This window comes from Diachasma alloeum, unplaced genomic scaffold (genome assembly GCF_001412515.2).
Source record: "Diachasma alloeum isolate Michigan unplaced genomic scaffold, Dall2.0 Dall_scaffold_00177, whole genome shotgun sequence".
In the NCBI taxonomy this organism is placed as follows: Eukaryota; Metazoa; Arthropoda; class Insecta; order Hymenoptera; family Braconidae; genus Diachasma; species Diachasma alloeum.
In genome coordinates, this window is record NW_021680343.1 from 25793 (window position 1) to 46735 (window position 20943).

The window sequence follows — 20943 nt, forward strand, 5'->3', positions numbered from 1 at the left end:
GAAAATTTATAGAAGGACCCCTCCTTATAAATAATTTATTGCAAAATCTATTTTCTCTCTTCAGAACTATTTTTCCAAAAACGTTAAAAATTCATTTATACCCCAAATTTAAACAGAAATGAATTCCTTGCAAAAAAAATTATTGACCATTTACACAATTCTCATTATTAATTTATATGAAGCGATCGTTTTCGAAGAGTAATTTTCTTCCGGACGTACCTCAAATAACATAAATTATTCATGACCATTTTTCAAATTTTTCCATGCGATTGAGATGAAAAATTTGATGAATGAAATAAAAATAAAAAGGAAAACAGGAAAACAAAAAATACGTGAGTATCCTCAAAGTTCTAGCATTTGAAATGCGCTAAAATGAAAAAAAAAATTATAAACTACTTCTCCTATGTCACGACTATCTCCTGCACGCCTACGCCCTCCCTATCACCCGATACTTCCTCTGCTTTAATAAGTAAATATCGTAATTTCAACATAAAGCGCGATAATATGAAAATAGAACGGTAGAATGTAAATTGAACTTGAAATAATTTGAGTCATGAGTCACAAGGTTTAAAGAAACGTACACTTGACAATTAAAAATAGCTTGACCTCTCGTGCCGCAGAGTGAAGTAGAATGCAAAAAAGTTGAGTTGAAAAAATGGCTTTTAACTCACCCGCATGGCAAGATAAAAACAATAACCATTACTCCCCTCTTCGCTACTAAAAAGCCTATGATAATAACTAATCGGTGGAAATAGGAAATAGCGAGGATATCTTATCGTCGTAGTGCAAGTAGTCCCGCTACTTTTGTTCGCGGTATCAGTCCTCATTGCTGAGTGCGTTCACCTAATTCTCTGGAAAAAAAAAAACAACATGGAGAGGTGACTTACCGTACGGCGAGGCGCGCTGGAAGCCAGCGGATTCGTAAGGCCACCGGGAGGACATCATCGCGACGTTTTGCGCGTAGAATGGACTCGCGAGGGTTGCGTGAGGGTGGCCTGTGTGGGGGTGGGATGGGTGGGGGTGGCCGTGTGCTCCATGCGCTCCCATACCTGCGGGGGAGCCACCCGTGTGCCCCGCCAGGGCGTGATGCGTGTAACCGTCGACTCCATGCTGCCAGGATGCTGTTTTCTCCCTGACAAATTGGGAAGAGGAGATGGTTAATTTATTTAGTTTGGGATGGTAGGACTTTGACAATGTTTTTCGTTATTTTTTACTAGTTTTGGGGAAAATTATTAATAAATACATCTATGTTGAGGTGTTCGTGGCGTAATGCGACGACTTTGGGACGGAACTCCATTTTTTTAGTAAATTAACAGTATTTTGCTGAAGTATAGCGAGAAAACTTTTGCTTTCCGGAAGAATTCAACATGAATTTTCAATCAAATTTACGTCGGATTCCACTGTTAAAAATTTTTGTCTGAATTTTCCGTGCCAAATTGCGGAAATTTCAGGAAATCTTTGAAAAATAAAAAATTCCATTGATTTTCTGTTCAAATCATCTGGAAATCAATAAAATACTTAATTTTACAGTTCAATTATTCTGTGAAAATTCATGTAATTTTGTTTTTGAATATTCATGTTTAACTGAAAATTCAATCAAGTTGTGAAATTTCATAACCATTTTCTAATAGCGTATTCCTCACTAGTTTATTGCAAAGTGAAATTAACTGAATCCACTCATAATAAGAATCTGCATTCATAAAAACTATTTAAAATCTGTGCCTATTCTTCAAATTTTCACAGAAAATTATTAACGAATGAATAAATTTTATTAATGAAGAACTGATTACTTCTTTCTGATTTTATGACGTAATGTGCAATTTTTCGAGTAGAATTGAATATTATACAGCATCGCCAGATAGATTTTCCGAGTGCACGAAGGCGTGATTGTTTCTGTTATTAATTATAAAACAATTTTGATTATTTAATTACTCAAAAATTTCGCTGGTTCATTTGAGATTCCCTCTTTACCGGGGAAAAAAATATTCTCTGACATAATACTGATTTTCAGTGATCCATCCCCAATTTTTAGCGATTCGCGATTGCGAAATTCAACGCCCGCAAAATTCTGGAATTCGGTGATTTTGTCAATAATTTTTAGTGACATTACCGCTAATTTTCAAACACATTGTCATTAATTTTCCGGACCCCTGCCCCTTCCCCCGTCTAATTTGCAGGAATTTATCACTAAATTTCAGTGAGAAAAATGATGGATTATCAGGATTATTCTAATTACTATCCAGTATCACCAGTAATTGGTGACAGATACAGAAAAATCATTAACAAGCGACATGTTCCTGAAAATAATTTTTTTCCCTCTGTCCCAATCAACTCGTCACCGGAGCAAAAAAAAAATTAAATAAAATTCAAAAAATGGTGTACCATGCGGGTGAAGCGGAGCCAGGAAATGTGTGATACTGTGCCGTGGCTGCTGTTGGGATAGCCGGTCTCGAGGACGGCACGTAAACAGGCGCTTGGAGTTGCTGATTGTGCTGCTGTTGCTGCTGCTGGGATTGCTGTGTCTGGTAGTCGGTGCCCGCTCCGTACCCACCACTTCCACTGCCATGGAACATTCTATCCGAGAGCACCTACCACCGCATTTGCTGAAAAACAATCAAAACCATAGCAAACTGTTAAAAAAAATTACTCCAGTTTATTGCACGAGACATTTCATTTCAAACCGTGCAGCTGCATCTTCATTTTATGCCGCTTTATTTTCTCATAAATATGAGTTTTACTCTCGGAGATAGCGAATGGTAAATTTATAATTTATTTTTATGGTCAAAATTCAGTATGAAAAAACACAGCCAGAGAAATGATGCATTTTAATCGGATAAACGATTCAGTTGATCCAATTATTATTTTACAACAACAATTATTTTATTTTTAATTAGTAAAGTCTCTATTTAAATCAATGAACTATCTGTTTAAATTTGATACAAATTTAAACAAGTGGACAATTGCAATTTTAGATATTGTTGCTAAGAAATTAACAATTTTCTTCCGAATGGATTTGCTTTTTTCTCCAGATGTAATCATGAAAAAACCCGTTTTCTCTTTCGAATCGCATGACCTTGATTGATAACAACACCCTCTTGATTCTGATAAAATCAAGAGGGTGTTATCAATTTCTTGAGCCATGACTACTTCCATTTTGATGATCATTCAATTTTTTGAGTGATCATTGAAAAATTGATGTTTGGAAAAATATGAATTTTTGAATCTGAATGAAAAATTAAATTTTCATTGGTGTCAGTGAAGAAAGATTGTTAAAGTCTATATTTATGAAAAAAATCCCTTGTAAAAATTTTTTTTTTAAACTACATACATACAGACATTATCCGAAAATCACATATTCGGTCTTTCTAGAGCCTATTTAGTCACTCTAATACAAAAAATTGGAAACGTAAATTGAGGAAATTACAAAGCCTCCATTCAGAAGCAGAAATAACTTAAAAAATCCCAAAAATAAAAATATACAAAAAATAAAATGATAAAAAAAATAACAACACTCATACAAAAACTCATTTATTCAATTGAAACAAAACATTTCCATGGGTACAACAATTGGCAATTGAAAAATCATTCAATCATTCACCGAGGGGGATGTGAAGATCATGACCCCTGTTCACCGGCCATGGTATCTCCTCCATGGCCACACTGCCTGGACCAACTGTAACCCACCACATCAAATTTATAACGAAGAGCGAATCGAAGGGCGCAGGAAGAGGCGGGGGGACTCAGGGCTGGTGCGAATAAAACAAAGTGAGACAGAGAAACGAAGAGGCGGAGAGCACGAGAGTGAAGGACGATGAGAGACTGTGCTCCACCTCCGTTGGGTGGTTTGTGCGCCTTGAGAAGAGTATTCCAGGCACAAACGTGAAATCGGAGATAGCCGATAGCGGCCATTGCGACCACGAATGCCAGTGGCGTGTAGGCGGGACCAAAACGTTCCCTTCTTCGTTGGATAAACGATTCAACATCAAACCCGTATACCTTTGTGTTAGTATCTCTCGGCTGGAGTGAATTCTTATGGAGGGGCAGGAAGGGGGGAGGGGGGGGAGGGGTGGATAGTGGGGATTAACAATTCCTCAGAGCCGATAAAAAAATCGAATAAAAGAAAATTTCACACAACTGAATTGTTTTCAACGACACCATCGCAGGGAGATTGTTATTCAACGATTTTACAACATCAATTTGTATGCTTAAATTTATCACGATAAACATCCAAGCTCAGTCGTAAATAAGAAATTGGTAGTAAATAAATAAAATTGATAATGAAGAATTCACGAGAGTGATAAAATCCCTTGATTTTTTCACTGCAAAATGTATTTGAAAATGAACTGTAAATGTTTGTTGAATTTAAAATGATGAAAAAAATGAACAGAAATTTATCTCGCTTGGGGGAAATATTTGCATGTGAATTTATTCACGTTTACAAATTGGTCAAATGTTAAATAACTTAATCCAAATTTATGGGCATGAAGAATGAACCCAGGAAATGAGTTCAATCGTACACTTAATATTCTCGTTTTCATTTTGCACGAACTATTGAATGAGTAAATTGGTATGCCAACAATAATTCAATCTTCTATTTAAACGAGATTGGGGTTTTTTTTCTTCATTTGTGGTATTGCAGGGGGTTAAAATATTTCACGGATAAAATAGTGGAGATAGTATAAATTAATGACTACGTAAATTCAGTACTGCTCGCGCGGTGATTTCTCTAATCCGGTAACGCGGGTTTTATCGAGTCTCACCTGCGGCTTGAAGAGTTGAGAGTTGCACGTGCGCATTATACACAGCTACTATAACAACGACAGGGACTAACAGGCATTTGTATATTTACGTGTATCGTCGGGTTATGGAGTACCGGGTACATACTCAATAGTTCTTTCCCTGCGGGTTACAGGTGTAATTTTCTTGCAAATCCGGGGGACTGTGTTACTTATGCTCTCTAGTTGGTTTACGTCTGTTTGGTTAAGTTGTCGATGTATCAATGGACGATGTAAAACTGGGTGTTTACTGGGTTGGGGAAACCACTGGAACGGGCGCTGTTTCGATGCTGGGAAATTAATGTTGATATTTCGGGTGAAAAGCACTGGAATGTTTAACAATCAAAGATTTATACGGATTTTTAGGCGATCTTTTTATTGATTAAGCAGTTTATTTGGGGGATATTCAGGGAAATTTTGGTGCCTCATTTGTCAAGAGGATTGAAACAAGTCGAGAATTTACTCATTGTATTCATTGAAAATTGACAATTTCATAGAAAAATCAATGGAAACTTCGAATTTCTGTTGAAAAACTATATTTTCCACGTGAGAGTATCCGATGGAGTCGAGGAGATTTATTTGAGGGAAATGAAGCAACTTGAATATTTTTCACAAAAGTTAAATTGAAAATACTTTTCTACTTTTATAGTCGAATATCAGCTTTCATTTGCGCCCCATTTGACTCTAAGTTTCCAGATATTTTACAATGATTTTATTATTTAAACATTGCAGGTCTGAATTTAAATCTCGATATTGAACCGTGAGAAGACTTTTTAAAAATCTGAAAAAAATAGAATGTTCACGTTTGGAGGAAGATTGATGAAATAATTTGAAAAGAGCAATTTTGGAAAATTACGAGCATTTTCTATAAATAATTTATAAACAATCAATTTTCCACCATAAAAATCTTTTTTCGAAATCGTAACAAATTTATTCATATTCAAAATTTTACCAGAAATCAATTTCATGCCTTAAAAAATAAGGTTTCCGAAAGTTTAAACAATTTCAATTATTATAATAATTTTATTGAAAGATAGTATGACTTTTACAAAACGAAGATTTTCAATAGGTACATCAATTCCAATTATTAATTTATAAACAACAAATGCTTGAAAAAATGACTTGATTGGATTGAATGACGCTGAATATTCATGATTTTTTTCAAATTTTTCTCACGCAATTTAATTGACAAATTTGATGATTGAAAATAATTGAATCTACAGTATGGTCTGTACCAAACTGTAAAAGATACTTGGATCCCCGTAAATAATAATTCTTGAATTGACAAATACCAATTGATTTCCACGAAATTGCTGCACGTGTCATTCAAACAGCAAAATAAATTGATAAAATCGTCCCATTGACCTGACGAAATTGAAGAGTTTCTCACCAATTTCCGATCAACTAAAATCATAACGTATTTTTTCTATTTCGGTTGTCACATTTTCCACGATCTCAAGTTGGCGCCGAATGGCCAGAAGTGTCCCCTGGCGCCGGCTGGTCCCCATCGTTACATTAGTGGCCTCCGTGTGCATTTTGGTTTCAAATCGAGATAGAACGCTCTCTGTATTTCGGAGAGGACCTACACCCAGTTATTGGCCCCTCTTTCCGAGCTTTCCCCTCTGAAATTCGTCCAGGTATTGGATCCATGGGACAAAGAGAAGCGGGGGACAAGTTGAAGACATTAAAATACGCTTTAAACCGTCCATTTGGGGCTGAACGACAATCCGAGTCCCTGGAGTTTATTGATCCCCGATGAGGGAGTGATCAGGCTTAACTGGTTGAGAGGCTTGCGTCAGTCACCTATTATTTTTAATGACCCACGGGGAGGGATACATTGGCAAATGGAGATGGATTGAAACATTTTCACACAATTTTTCAGGAGTCGGGACTCTGTTGGGGATTTAGGAAAATAAAAAAAAAATGCATCGACGGATTTGAATTTGGCCAGGCGGTGGGCTCGGAGGCGCCACGGCGCCGGATCTCGTAGAAGGGTTTCCGTGTAGGTCTCCAACACTCGTGAGTCTACGGTATCACACAACCATCCACAAACTGTGAACATATTCGTGGGGATCGTGTGCCGGGACCTCTCGGTGTCGTCTTTATTTTTTACGGCTGTCTTCTGTCCACTCGGGGACCCTCTTCCCACCTCAATTTTCCCCTTATGGATGACACACACAGCGTCAAAGTTTCTGATGGAACCGGGGGATAATAAATTTAATTGATTTTCTTTGTTTCATTGCGCGGAATTTGGGGAAATTTCGGGAACAATCGGTCGCTAATTTTTAATCTTGGGGTTTTTAAGGGGGCTTGAGAGGCAATCGTTGTTGAGGTGATGATTTATTGGGATATTTGACATTTCAGGTTTGGGGAATGTGAGGTTTTTGAATTTTGGAAGTTTTTTCACGTAGAAAATTTCGGGTAAAAAAATTAAAATTAAACTAAAATTAAAAACAATACTTATTGAATTTGGATTCCATATTATTGAAATTCTGAACAGTTCCATCATGTAGAAAAATTCGTGATATTTCTCTATTTTCATTCGTTCATCAACTTCCAACCAACTGATTAGAACGACTGAAATTTAAATGAAAGTGTCACTTGATAAAAATTATCAGATGACAATTTTACAGTGTAGTTCAACAAATCCATAATACCCCTGTAATTTCACGTCACGATTCAAAAATTTCAAGAAATCAATTGAAAATTTTAACAATCCCACAGCAAAAAACCCCCAATTTACATTTTTAAAGCCGTCTCCGTACCAGAACTTAATTGATTTTACCAGGGAATTTTCATTCAAGATTGCCATACCAGTAGGAATCGGAATAATTCTCCTCCCACTCTTCAGCTGAGTAAATAATAAATAATAACTAAAAACCCAGAAATTCATAAAAATTCCCACTGTACCGTAAGCAAGCATCCCCTCAATTCGAATATTGTAACAAGGTCAAACATAGAAAGGTTCTCGCCACCCCCACCTCGTCAAACAATAAATTCCCGTGAACATATCTCCCTACAATCACAAAGGCCCCGAGCATTATTTATCGTTCTGCCTCGGAATCAGGTTGAATCAGCTGAAACGATCAGCTAGACAACAATCTCCGATATGAGCCACAGTCACCTACCATTCAATTTCGCACGCACGTGGTTGGGGAGCCGAAGGACTGTTCCGAACTGCTCGTAAGAACCCGATGACAAGTACCGCAGGTACATAACGTATGCTAATTGCCCGGGTACTAAAAACCCAGTGCGAATGGAGAGAGAAATTAATCCGTCCCTTGCATTGTCAATCGTCGCTCCATTACAAGCACTAAACCCTCGTTCGGCTCCAATAATTCCCATAAAAAGCCGCATCTCTCACGATCGAGGCCATCCGCACGTTTTTTTTTTTCTCTCTTGGCAGAGTGTTCTGTTTTTATTCGGCTTGAACTATAAAATTTCGTGACCCTGGAGTATTTTTTCCATGAGACACTCAAAACCACTTTGCTCATATGTGAGACTGTCGTTTCGTCCCTCGAGAATAGCCTAGAGCTGATGGACTCTCTCGCCGACGGGAGCGATGAGACTCCTCCAAGGGTTAGGCGCGAACGAGCGGTAATCCGAAACCAAGATGCAAACACGAGATAAAGTTGTGGCTCAAGGGGTCCTCCAATGTATTATTTCTCAGGCAAGTTTTTTTTTTCACGGCACGCGACTCCCACCTCTGCTATTTATCCTCACGGGCGATGTCCACCCAACATCCTTGATATCTATCTCTCTAAGATTCGCCTCGTAATTACTATCGTTCAGTGAATTTAATTGATAATAGATGATTGAGATGAGAGGAAGTCGTTACTACATATTTCCACTTGGATTTATTCTCATTTTGTTATTTAAACTCGTGATAAAATTTAAAATGAGGGATAATTTACACGCGTTTTAGTGTCAACTCGAGTTGAGTTGACTTCATATCAAACTTAACGTGTAATCACAAAAACTCGTGTTTTCCCGTCTCGTATCTTTCCAATGTCTGTTCGTAAAACCTTATCCAAGACGTTGATTTTCATGTCGTAAAAATGTGAATATTATCGAGCAATTTTTTTATATGCAACGGTGGATTATGAATAGATTTTTTCTATTTGAAATTGGGGAGAGTTTTATTCAGTCAGTGTGAGAGAAGCGTTGAAATTTCAGGGAGAGGTGATTAGACTTTTTTAGGAGGGAGACATTGAATTCGATTGAAGAAAAGAATCAAGAAGTGCACTGACTGTTAGAAAAGAATTGAACGACAAGTCTCAACAGTGTTTAGGTTTAATCGTTTCTCATTTTCTTGGGAGAAGAATTTATTTGTTCAGATGGTCCAAGTCCATTTCTGAATATTAAAATTATGTTGAATTATGCAATGATTATGCTACATATGACCTTGAATATACTCCATTGACAATTATTAACATTTCGAATTTTTTGAAATTATTTTACGTAAGAAAATCTCAAATTTGAAAAAAATTATTCATTTATTTAATTTCTATTTCCAGTAGAAAGTTATGAAAATAGATAATTTATTACAGTATTTCAGTGATAAGGTAAAAACTAACATATCCGTAGTCCAGACCGGGATTGTAAGATCAGGTATAGATATATGGCGAAAGCACAGTGTTGAAAAATTTAAAACTAATAAAAAAAATTTTTAAAACAAAAATAATGAAAGATGTGCATTCAAGTCATATGTAGCATAATCATCTCATAATTGAACACAGTTGTAATATTTTGAGACAAGCCTGTAGAAATGTGCTTCTAAAAAAATTAATTCTTTTCCCAGAAAAATGATTCCCCGGCAAAAGTAATTTATTTTTTATGATTCGTTAATTATCGAAAAATCGTGGATTTCATGTCAATTTTTCTTGTTAATAGTTGACAAACCTCATCAATAATAGATGAACTGGCTGCGTACATATCACTGCACAAATATCAACTTATTCCGGTGTATTATATTAAAAAAATGAGGCGAAATTTTGCAATAAATTATTTTTGCACCTTCAAATGCCATTAATTTTTCTGACTTATCACTCAATTGACATTTTCACACTACCATTTATAGGAAGATCCGCATAATTCAGTGATAGATCGGCTCGAAAGCGTCAATTGAAAAAAATTAACAAGGCGGACCTTATCGTTTTCACGTAGGTAAACTCGCCCTTCGTGCAAATTAATCGACGATGGCGACAGCAGTATAAATATAATAAACATGAAATTGAATGGACGAATATAAATCATGTCACTCAGTATTTAGGTTATGGTATAATTCTGGTGTTGCCACTGCAATTCTCCTCAGTTTTGAATTTATGACAACATCGGATCTCAGGGAGTTAACATGATATTTTTCCTTGAACCAGTGCGTCCTTTTTAACTTGCATCGTGTATTACTGGTAATACTGGTGTGTTCATAGTGCGGGGCTATAACGACGATTTATTATCTATACACCAATGACACTCGTGTTATTTATTGCTGATGTTGACGACTCGAGAACATGGAGTGTAGCTCTGTTATTTACCATGTGCGGGGGAAAATTATTTTCAGTGTTACCGAATTGTTGAGGGTTTAGTTTCTGAGAGAGAGAGAGAGCAGAATTCGTGGCGAGGCACAGGTGTTCAACTCTTTCACTCTTGGAATTTCTATTGCAGTTTGCTTTTTGATATATGAAATTCGACAAATTTGTGTCACGTCGTTATCATTTTTTGGCGGAAATTTCCGCTACAGTTCTTGGGAATTTCCTCCAAGTGACAGTTCTCTATTCATTTATTCCATAGAAATGAGGAAAATGTAGCGTCATTTGGTGCTAAATATTAATTTAATATTTTGATTGGAAATTTAAGTAACTCGGGGAATCGTCGTCTTTCAGTTTTCAAATAATTTCAATGGTGAAGTGACAACTGATGAGTTCTAGAAAATAAATATTTCAGTATATTCAAATTTTATCTTAATCACAACTCTCTCTTTGAATTTCTGTTGCTATTTGCCTTTTGATTTGTGAAATTCAATAAATTTGTGTCACATTGTTATCAATTTTTGGCGGAAATTTCTGGTACAGTTCTTCGGAATTTCCTCTATGCGACAGTTCCCCTGAAATTTTAAGGAATTTTGTAATTGAAAGAATTTGATGAAAAAATGTATTCTGTCAATGTCAGTTCATTTATTCCATAAAAATTCACAGGAATGAGGAAAATTCAGTGTAATTTGGTACTAAATATCCACTTGTTGATTGGAAATTCACGTAACTTGAGGAGTCCTCATCTTTCTATTTATCGAAAATTTGAAATTTCATGATTTATCGTCCCCTAAACTAAATTTTGTCCACAAAATTTCATTTTTTTCCTCCAATCATTAGACTATCAAAATTACTGCTGAATATTTATATGGAATATTCACCTCACGACGAAGTATAATCAAGTGATGAGTTATGATAAATAAATATTTAATACATTCTACTGTCATCTCACAAGGATATTTATCGCACATATGTTATTCCTTCTGCCAAATATTACAAGCATGTCCTACAACCTGATACGTCCCGCGATTTTTTACTCAAATATTCTCACCAGAATATTTTTTATTCCGAGCCATAACTCACTCATTCATATCCACACGTGAATGATTCCCAATAAAAATATTGGAGTTGATTTTCAAATGAAGTGATTTTCGTTCTCGACCGAACATTCAACGCCACTTGATATCTCCCCGACTCATTTACCCCCACCCGATGGCAACATATGCAACCTCCCCCCTCCCTAAACATCACCTCAAACAGTAAAATTTTTAAAAGCACCGCATAAGTACCGAGAGGGAATACTCGGAGCCTCGAGACACCCGGTTTGCCTACTTACGCCTACTTTACATGAAAACGAACGGTCGATCGAGCTCGTGAACATTCTCATGTGGCTCAAGGGTGGCGTACAGAGCCGAGCAGACTCGAGGATACAAAAATAGTCATCAACGAGGAGAGATATCTCGAGGATCAACACATACTCCGGTCATTGGAATGTGATATTGCGATTCTCGTTTCGGTTTTTCACCCCCTCGTGATTTATCTGTTTATGATATTTTATTTTAGTGGAGTTGAAAATTTTATAATGTCCATGGTGACTCTCATAATGTGGGTCTGGCACATAAAAGCTGGGTAACGTCTGTTTGTGAGCAACGGAATGATTATCGCTGGAGCTATTTCCTCGCCTGTAGGTCCCATTGCTGTGAATTTTTCCTGGGGTTACATTCAATGTAGTTAATGGGGAAATTATATCGGTGGTTTGTATGCAATGGGCTGATTATTTTTTATTCATTCTACTTAGTCGTGAGGTTGGAATCATTTAATTTATACAATTGTAGTTTGCGCGTTATAGTTTTTATTTTTATTACAAAACGAGTGGGAAATTGCTATTGTGTTGCGTATGGTATAGTTATTTTGGATAATAAATCAGCAATATGCTTCAGAGTTTAAGTAATTTTGCCAGATTTTGAACTTAGTTGAATGATATCATCATCATTATTATTATAACCGATTGTATTTTTTACGGGTCTAGCTCGCCCCTCAGCCCTTCGATAAGATGTTGATAGAAAAATTTTATTTATACACACTTGAATGAATTTCAAACGTCATATTTGAAGCAACGGTCAGAAATCTTATTTTCAGGGAAATTCATGAAAAATTAGAAATTTTCAACAATCATCATAAAAATCAAATTACCCAATATAGCTATCGTAGTCGTCTTGTAACTTCGCTTAATGGCATTAAAACGAACATTTGAAGTATGATATTCAAAGATATCTCCGAAATTTTTATTTTCAAAAAATAACAAATTTTTGCGAATTTTCGAATAAATCAAAATAATAATTATTGCTTTGACTGTCATCTTCAACTTCGGTTAACAGGACATCCGAACGAATTCCTTAAGCCATCAGTCAATCAATTCAGAACATTTTTTTTAGTTGTCGTGGGTAACCAATTTTCGAAAAAATTAGAAAATTAAAAATACTAATCGATGAATTAAAGTTTAATTAATGGCGATTAATTAGGCTCAACAATAACTCCAAAAATCCAAAATTTAAATTTTAATGATTACAAAGCTTCCACCCGAAGGAAAATGTGAAATATAAAAAAAAACGATGAGTTAAATAAACTGCATTTAATCGATAATGTCTCCTGACCTAATGCTGCGATTTGGATGAGTCCAAACCCATCCTAAAGGTTAAGAAAATACCCTGAGTTTGAAAAAAACACAGGAAAATTTAATTCTGTCGTTATCGAGTTATTGACGATTAAAATCACTCGAGTTTTCCCCATTCAATGTTTCTAATTCTATAATCGTTTGTGGTATTGAAAAAATTCCACTCAAAATCGAACAAGAGAAATTGGAATTTCATTAGTGTTTCTACACATCCGTTTGACCCACAATAGAAGAGAAATTATGCCTCTTTTTATTTTATTGATTTCAGGGGGGGCTTTTACTCCGTTGGCGTGACGCAAGGCCGTGAGGCTCATGAGTAACCGTCTGCTGAGGGTGAAGTCGCCACGGCTGGACTTCCGGTTCTAGTTACCCCGGTGAAACACGACTTTCCAATAACGCCGACAGCGGGGCATCTGCTCATACCTATGCGCTCAGTCATTCGGGATGAGGAGCGAGAGGGACTTCTCATACCAGAGGACAGGTAAGAATGACTGTTTCGTATCTCCACGCGATATCTGTGTATCTGTCTTCCGGCTGAATGAGACTGCTAATAATAGAACTCGGGCTTTCGATTTTTAATTCTACTAATAATTAACAAATATAATCTCGACGGCCTTTCCCATTTTCAAGATTAAATTAAATTCAAATGAATTGGCAAAATTAATTAGATGAAATTGATTAATTAATTGATTGAATTGACTTTAATTTTTAAAAATGAATTAGACGAAATTAATCAATTGTTTCATTAAATAGATTAATTAAATTAATTACAGAATTTCATTGAATTGAATTGAAAAAGTTAATTGCATTAATTTAGTTAAATAATTAATTGAATGAATTTATAAATAGATAGAACATTGATTAAACATTTAGTATTAAATTGACTTTAATTTTAATAAATAAATAAATTTAATAAACTAAGAAATTCCATTGAATTGACAAAATTAATAAGATTAAACCAATCAATTAACTAATTAAAAAATAAATCAGACAAAATTAATCAACTGTCTAATGAAATCCATCAATAAAATTAACTAATGAACTTCATTGAATTGATCTGAGAAATTTAATGGCACTAATTGAATCAGTAATTAATTAAACAAATCCATTAAATGAACCGATAAATTTCGTTGAATTTCAAACGAAAACCAAAAATCGTCCATTTTTTTCATCGCCATGTTTTGATCCGCCCGACCTCCTATCGTGCAACAATACTCTCCCGAAACCCGTTATTATTTCACCCTCGACCCTTCATCCCGCCCACCGGCTGTCATCGCCCCCTCGATAGAGCCCTCATAATCGGCTAATTGTGTTGGCAACCCAAATGGGAGGGGTGCAGCCCCCCCTCTTGAATTTTCTTTTTTCAATTCCCTTTACCACCGGCGCCGGCGCCGAATCCCCCAACTTGTGTATCCCGAGTAGCTGAATCGACGGGTGAGGCCGGGAATAGGCGTAATTATAATATAAAACTTGCCGCGCCTTGTCGCCCAGTGTGTCGCGCCACGACTACGCTACCCTGTCCACTTCCCTCGGGAACAACGTCTCTGGTCGCCGCTCCTCCGGGGCTATCAACACGTTCCTTCGGTCCCGATCCCCCTGAACCGCCCAATTACCTCCCAATTACCCAGCACACCCTCGAGAAATGATCTTCGTGACTTGAAAATCGATGAAAAAAATTATTTCAATCATCAAAAAATTATCTTTCGATCAATTCCTCGATGATTGGGTGAAAATAATGTTTTGAGGTGGTTGAGAACCTCCGAGTCGATCGGTATATCGTTGTTTCATACAACCACGCATCCTCACGCTCTCGGCCACTCACACCGACACCCCCTTCACCCCCCGCCCTCACCCCGTACCCCGTATATGCACACCTCGAGTCGAGTGTATGCGTCGATCGGTTCGTCGGTGCATTAGCGTTAGCCCGAGTTAGTAACCAGGCAAATAGTCATTTCTTTTTCGGCTCTGCAAGGCGACCGCTGTCGCGAATCTTGTTCAGCCTGACCGTTGAAATATCGTTGCATTCGGTATTATATGGGCGCATGCCGGTATAATATCTCCTTTTTCTGCTCTGTTTGGTTTTGTTTCGGTGGGTTTTTTTTATTGCGAGGGAGAAAGAGAAATGGTGGGTGTAAAAATTCGCTTACCACCGGCAAATTGTGGGGGGAACATCTCACTTCGGGTGTTGCAGAGACGATTTAATTCGGGGGAAGGGGGGGGGGNCGGTATCACACTCTGCTGCTCGAAAATTCGAAATTCCAGTGAAGTTTCAGGGAAACTTGATATTCCGTGATTTTTTTCTCCTTGAAGCAAATTCAATGTCGTTCGTTGGAAAATTACTAGGGAAAACGGAGCCTCGACCGCTGGTAATACCGCTCATGCACTTCAAATTTTTCTATTTGCTACGAAAATTTTTTACACTTTTTATCTTTAATCACCTGAATTAATTATAATTCATTAATTAATTCGCATTAATTAATTAATTGTAATTCTAATGCGAGAAAATATTTACCACAAGAGTTTGACACTTTGGTCATTTATAATTGAAGAAAATCAAGATGAGTAATAGGAAAAAACTTGAGAATAGTCTGTTTTATTCAGAGTTAGGGTTTTGGATGAAACAAAAACAATTATTCTTCTTATCCAGTGAACTCCTCGAATATTCCCGTCAAACATATCCAAAGAAAATTATTTCGCTCCCCACATTTTTCTCTTATGCACAAATTTTTAACTCTGAATATTGTCTAAACATCTCAAATATTTCTATCGCTCATCTCTCCAAAAAAATTATTCCTCTTTCAAATTCTCGTCACAAATTTTTCTTACCCCCTCCCCCCCCCTCATATGCCGTTTATCACTCATAAAACGACATTTGCATCCACTTAATCTCAATAATTCGTGATTCAATCTGAATGAAACTTTTCACGGGGTGTGAGACGCAATGACCCAACTCTAATAGGAGTCATTAAAAAATTGCATATCCTGGCGGCACGCGCAGACTCGACCCCCCATGGTGGTCTTTATATGCCATGCTGATAATTTTAAGAATTTTCACGATTGGAAATGATAAAAAATCGAGGGAAACTGGAAATTTTAGTTCAGTTATTCTATGAAAATTTCTCAAAATCTGGAAAATTCAGGTAAAAATATTCTTAAATTTTCAATTAATGAAAAATTCATAACTGGATTAAAGATTCAAGTAAATTGGGCAATTCATCTCTCCCTGCTGCTCGAAAATTCGGAAATCAAATCATCACCCATGAATAACATTTGTATCCACTCAATTAGCCCCAGCTCTAATAGAAGTCATTAAAAAATGGCATATCCTGGCAGCACGCGCAAACTCGAGCCCCGGCGGTGGTCTTCTATATGCCATGCTGATAATTTCAAGAATTTCCACGATTGGAAATGATAAAAAATCAAGGGAAACTGGAAATTTCAGTTCAGTTATTCTACGAAAATTTCTTAAAATCTGGAAAATTCAGCTGAATATATATTCTTAAATTTTCAATTGATGAAAAAATCATTGAAAAATTCATGACTCGATTAAAAATTGAAGTGAATTGGGCAATTCATCTCTCCCTGCTGCTCAAAAATTCGGAAATCAAATCATCATCCATGAATGACATTTGTATCCACTCAATTAGCCCCAGCTCTAATAGAAGTCATTAAAAAATGGCATATCCTGGCAGCACGCGCAAACTCGAGCCCCGGCGGTGGTCTTCTATATGCCATGCTGATAATTTCAAGAATTTCCACGATTGGAAATGATAAAAAATCAAGGGAAACTGGAAATTTCAGTTCAGTTATTCTACGAAAATTTCTTAAAATCTGGAAAATTCAGCTGAATATATATTCTTAAATTTTCAATTGATGAAAAAATCATTGAAAAATTCATGACTCGATTAAAAATTGAAGTAAATTGGGCAATTCATCTCTCCCTGCTGCTCGAAAACTCGAAAATCCAATCATCACCCATGAATGACACTTGCATCCACTCAGCCTCTATAACTCCTAATTCAATCTGAATGAAACTTTTCACGGGGTGTGAGACGCAATGACCCAGCTCTAATAGGAGCCATTAAAAAATAGAATATCCTGGCGACACGCGCAAACTCGAGCCCCGATGGTGGGCTTCTCACGTTAAAGACCGGTTTTCTCATCAAGTCCACCGAGTCTGGTGGTGCTCTCGTTATGATCTGATTAATCCGAAATAATTCACTGTCGTGCTGTGTTCTATACCTCCGACACGCTGCATACATACATTTAATACATAGCGTGACTCTTCGTGCGAGGGATGGCGGGGGGCAGGGAGGGGGGGGGGGNGGGGGGGGGGGGGGGAGGGATATCAATACAACGCTGAGCATTAATGCGGATGCTGGTCCGGTCGTTGTCAGTGGTGATTTGTAACAAGAATATCACAAGTAGGAAGTTTGTAAAGACCAATGAGTTTATCCGAAGCTGGGATTTTGCGGATCAAATGGTTGCGGTCAAGTTGGTCAGGGGAATCTAAAAATGGTCGAAATGAAGGGGGGAAAACCAACTTCCCTGGACAACCGGTCATGGGGGCTACGGATAACAGGAGCTCGCTATAAATCCTTGGGATAACGGCTGTACCCACCTTTAAGAAAAGGATCTCGCCCCGGGATTCGTTTCTATATGCTATTGGCTTTCCAATTAACTTAGCAGTCACAGTTATGTTTATTTCGTGCTCCATTTGGTGGTTATCAATATGTCCTCTGGCATAACTGATGTGTTTTGATGGATAACGATGAGGTTTTTCGGAAAATTGAGTCTTTCGCGTTGGGCAGAGGTGATATTTTCGGGGCAGAGAAAAAAAAGTTTTGATTTTCAGGGACAGGTTCATAATTTTCAGAGAAATTATCGCTACACTGTTATTTCTATTGACATTGCGGAGAAATTAATTAAAAATTGAATTCTAGATGTCTCCGAACTTTTAGAGAAATTCTTCAAAAATTCCTAAAATTTCAAGAATTTTAATGGAATTGCCTGAAAATTCATGTCAATTGTACAATTTCCGTCTTCCCGCCGCTAAAAAAACAAGACTTTACTTGAATTCTCAGAGAAACTTGAAATTCCATTTATTTTTTCCCCTTAAATCGAATTCAAGATCTTTTTTTCGGAAAATTCAGCCAAATTTTATTAACAGTGCAATTTACAATGGAATTAGTGAATTTTTTAATGGAATAAATGAAAGAAAAACCTTGATTTTGGCGATTATAACGTACAAATTTAATTTTCAGAAAATATTGAAACCAATTCTCACTTTTTAGAAAAAAAGCGATTGAGTTGATTCACAAAACTATCTAAAATAAATTTCGATAGGGAATGAAATTGAATATTATTGAGATTGTGTAGATCAAAAGGTTTAATATGTCAAACTTTTTGGAAGAAAATAGCATTAATTTATTTGCAAAAAAATTTCAATGAAATGGCAAAATCGACAACTCCTAAAACAATCCGTACTTGGTGTTCAAGTACTTGGTGTTTACGTCTATGCACTCAAAACAAACATCCGATTCCCCCCTGCAACCCAAATCCTTCAACTCTTCCCCTCAACAATTTTAATGAGAGAATTAATCTCCATTGAACGATTCCCACCGCGCAAAAAAACATCCCGCAGTTTATTTCGTATAAATTCTCGTAAACGATGAATAAATAAAATGGTAACTGGTCGTTAAAACGAGAGTAGTGTAATGCCATAAATCATAGAATAGATGAAGTGCAGAGATGGCTCTTCCAGCTACCGGGTTGTCGATGTTAAATATGTTGCAGTTTGTTTTATAATTACACCAACTCCGTTAATCCCAGCACATTGGTTATAACTAAATCACCGTTAGTAACACGTCTATCGTCGATACATACTCGCAGATAGTGGCCAGTACTCCCTCTTTGGTGTACACTAGCCACTGAATAAATACGTCAAATATATTTGAGTTTTGATTTTCCGCATGGGGGGACACACAAAGTGCTTTTGCCGGTGCTAGACACCCAGTGACAGTTTAATCCCCAGCAAGTCCACTGGTGATCGGTGGGCACATGTAAGAATAATATTCAGAAATAATGGACTCGATAATAATCCACATGGGGATTTTTTGCCCCCTCGGGTGGGTGATATCTTATTTCTTCATTATCATTTAGCCGGGATTTTTCTTCTCGTTGTGTATATTGATTTTTTTTCCGCCTTCTACTCGGTGTCTAGATGCTCGCGATTCCGTGAGTCTGCCTCAAAAACCGGTCGCGCACACACCAGCCTGAAAATCGTCGCGAATATACACGTAATTATAAATCCTGAGTAACGGCGGGACGGGGATTTCGCACGCGAGTCGGGGCACTCATATTCCCGCGCTTATTATTCCAAATTGTTGATTTTCTTCGGGGGAGTATTGATGGTGGGGTCATGCCGTCGATCATTCCCGGGGGATTTGTCGGATGAGTTGTTGAGGAAGAAGGCGAGTGCATTCATTTCAACTCGCGGGGATATTTATTGAAGTAGGGAAACTGTTGGGAAATACGACATTCTTGAATTTTAATGCAAGAATGCTGTATTTTCTTGGGGCGAGATCTTTTTTTTCGCTCGGCGCAGGATCGTAAGTTTCTGAGGCATTTTCTCGTTCTTAATTCAAGGGTATTTTATTAGAGTTTATGTTTTTGTGGGGGACATGCTGGAGGGTTGAGAATTTGTCAAGTAAATTGAGAAGAGTTGTCATTTATATTTGTTATTGAGCAGAAAATTACTTTCGGTTCTGAATGAAAGCGAAAATTATTTTCGTTGATTTTGACGATCTCAAAATTTTGCCTGGAAATGATGGAGAATGTCATGAAATGTCAAGATACGATGTTTTGGAAAATGGATGTATGTGTGGGTTTTTCGGATTTTTTAAATAAATTTTTTAAAAAAGGAGGGAATTCGAAGCTGAAAAGCGGAAATTTTGTTCCATAATTGCTATTATTTGGGAGCAATTCTGGGCGAAATTTCAGCTTAATCGGTCAAGCAGTTTGCGAGATACAACAATCTCTCAAAATTTTTTATTCCTCGACGTCTTAAGAACTACAAGACTGAATAGACATTTTTCTCAAATTATTCCTTGTCATAATATCTGCCACATCAAGTCACAATATCTCTACGTAACTAGGGACAGCTTGTCTTGAAGTATGTCTGTCTTATGAATCGATAAGGAAAGTCATTTCAACTCTCAGAAACATTATTTTTTCTGACATGACAGCTATTTTCGGTGAAATTCTTGATACGCGCGAATTTTTCATCATTTGACAAAAAATTATTTTTTAAATTATTCATAAGAGAAAATGGCGATCTCCGAAAAATTGAAAATTTTAAAATTTTTTTATGAATCTTTCAACACATTTGTAATTAATTGAAAATTCAGCATCATTTGGTGTTGAATATTAATTTTTTATTTGAACTTCAATTACATCGCGGAAACTTCACTGAAATTTCGTAATTTTCCTCCCTAAATAATAATCAATGTCGCTTCCCTGTCGCATTTCTCACGAACAATCAATGCTCCCTTCAAAAATATAAATATTCAGAACTCAACAATAGTCATCCTCAGAATAATAAAAACAACCAAGCGAAATGTTTCAATTCAAATGATCATTTTCCCACCATCCGGAGAAATTCTACAAAAACCGTAGAATTTTTTTCCGCATCACCTTGATCATTCAAACGAGAAAATGATTCGAGTAAATAAACCGCGTTCGTGCGCCTCTCACGATTTTCTCCAACTTGATCCCGATAAGAGATGTTGCCTGGGTCTTATCTATACCTCCAGCCGCCGATACTATACTCCTAACGGATGGATTCGCTCGAGTGCGTTTCCAAACAGACACACGTACACATCCCAACAAATATCATTCTTTTTTCTCCAAACGCGTTCTCCCATGTTTTGTTTTTCCGCTTATTTTTTTCTCTCCCCCCCCCCCC

At 36.9% G+C, this 20943-nt stretch overlaps 1 protein-coding gene across 1 annotated transcript in view; it reads right to left on the reverse strand.

Moving 5' to 3' along the window:
* The window catches only part of LOC107037740 (GATA-binding factor A), a 48079-nt gene that overhangs the window by 5827 nt on the left and 21309 nt on the right, over window positions 1-20943 (reverse strand). The window contains exons 2-3 of the mRNA XM_015256463.1: window positions 2383-2603; window positions 888-1132 (exon numbers count right to left, since the gene is read on the reverse strand). Coding sequence (XP_015111949.1) covers window positions 888-1132; window positions 2383-2573 — 436 coding nt within the window. The 5' untranslated portion in view covers window positions 2574-2603. The remainder of the gene's footprint in view (window positions 1-887; window positions 1133-2382; window positions 2604-20943) is intronic.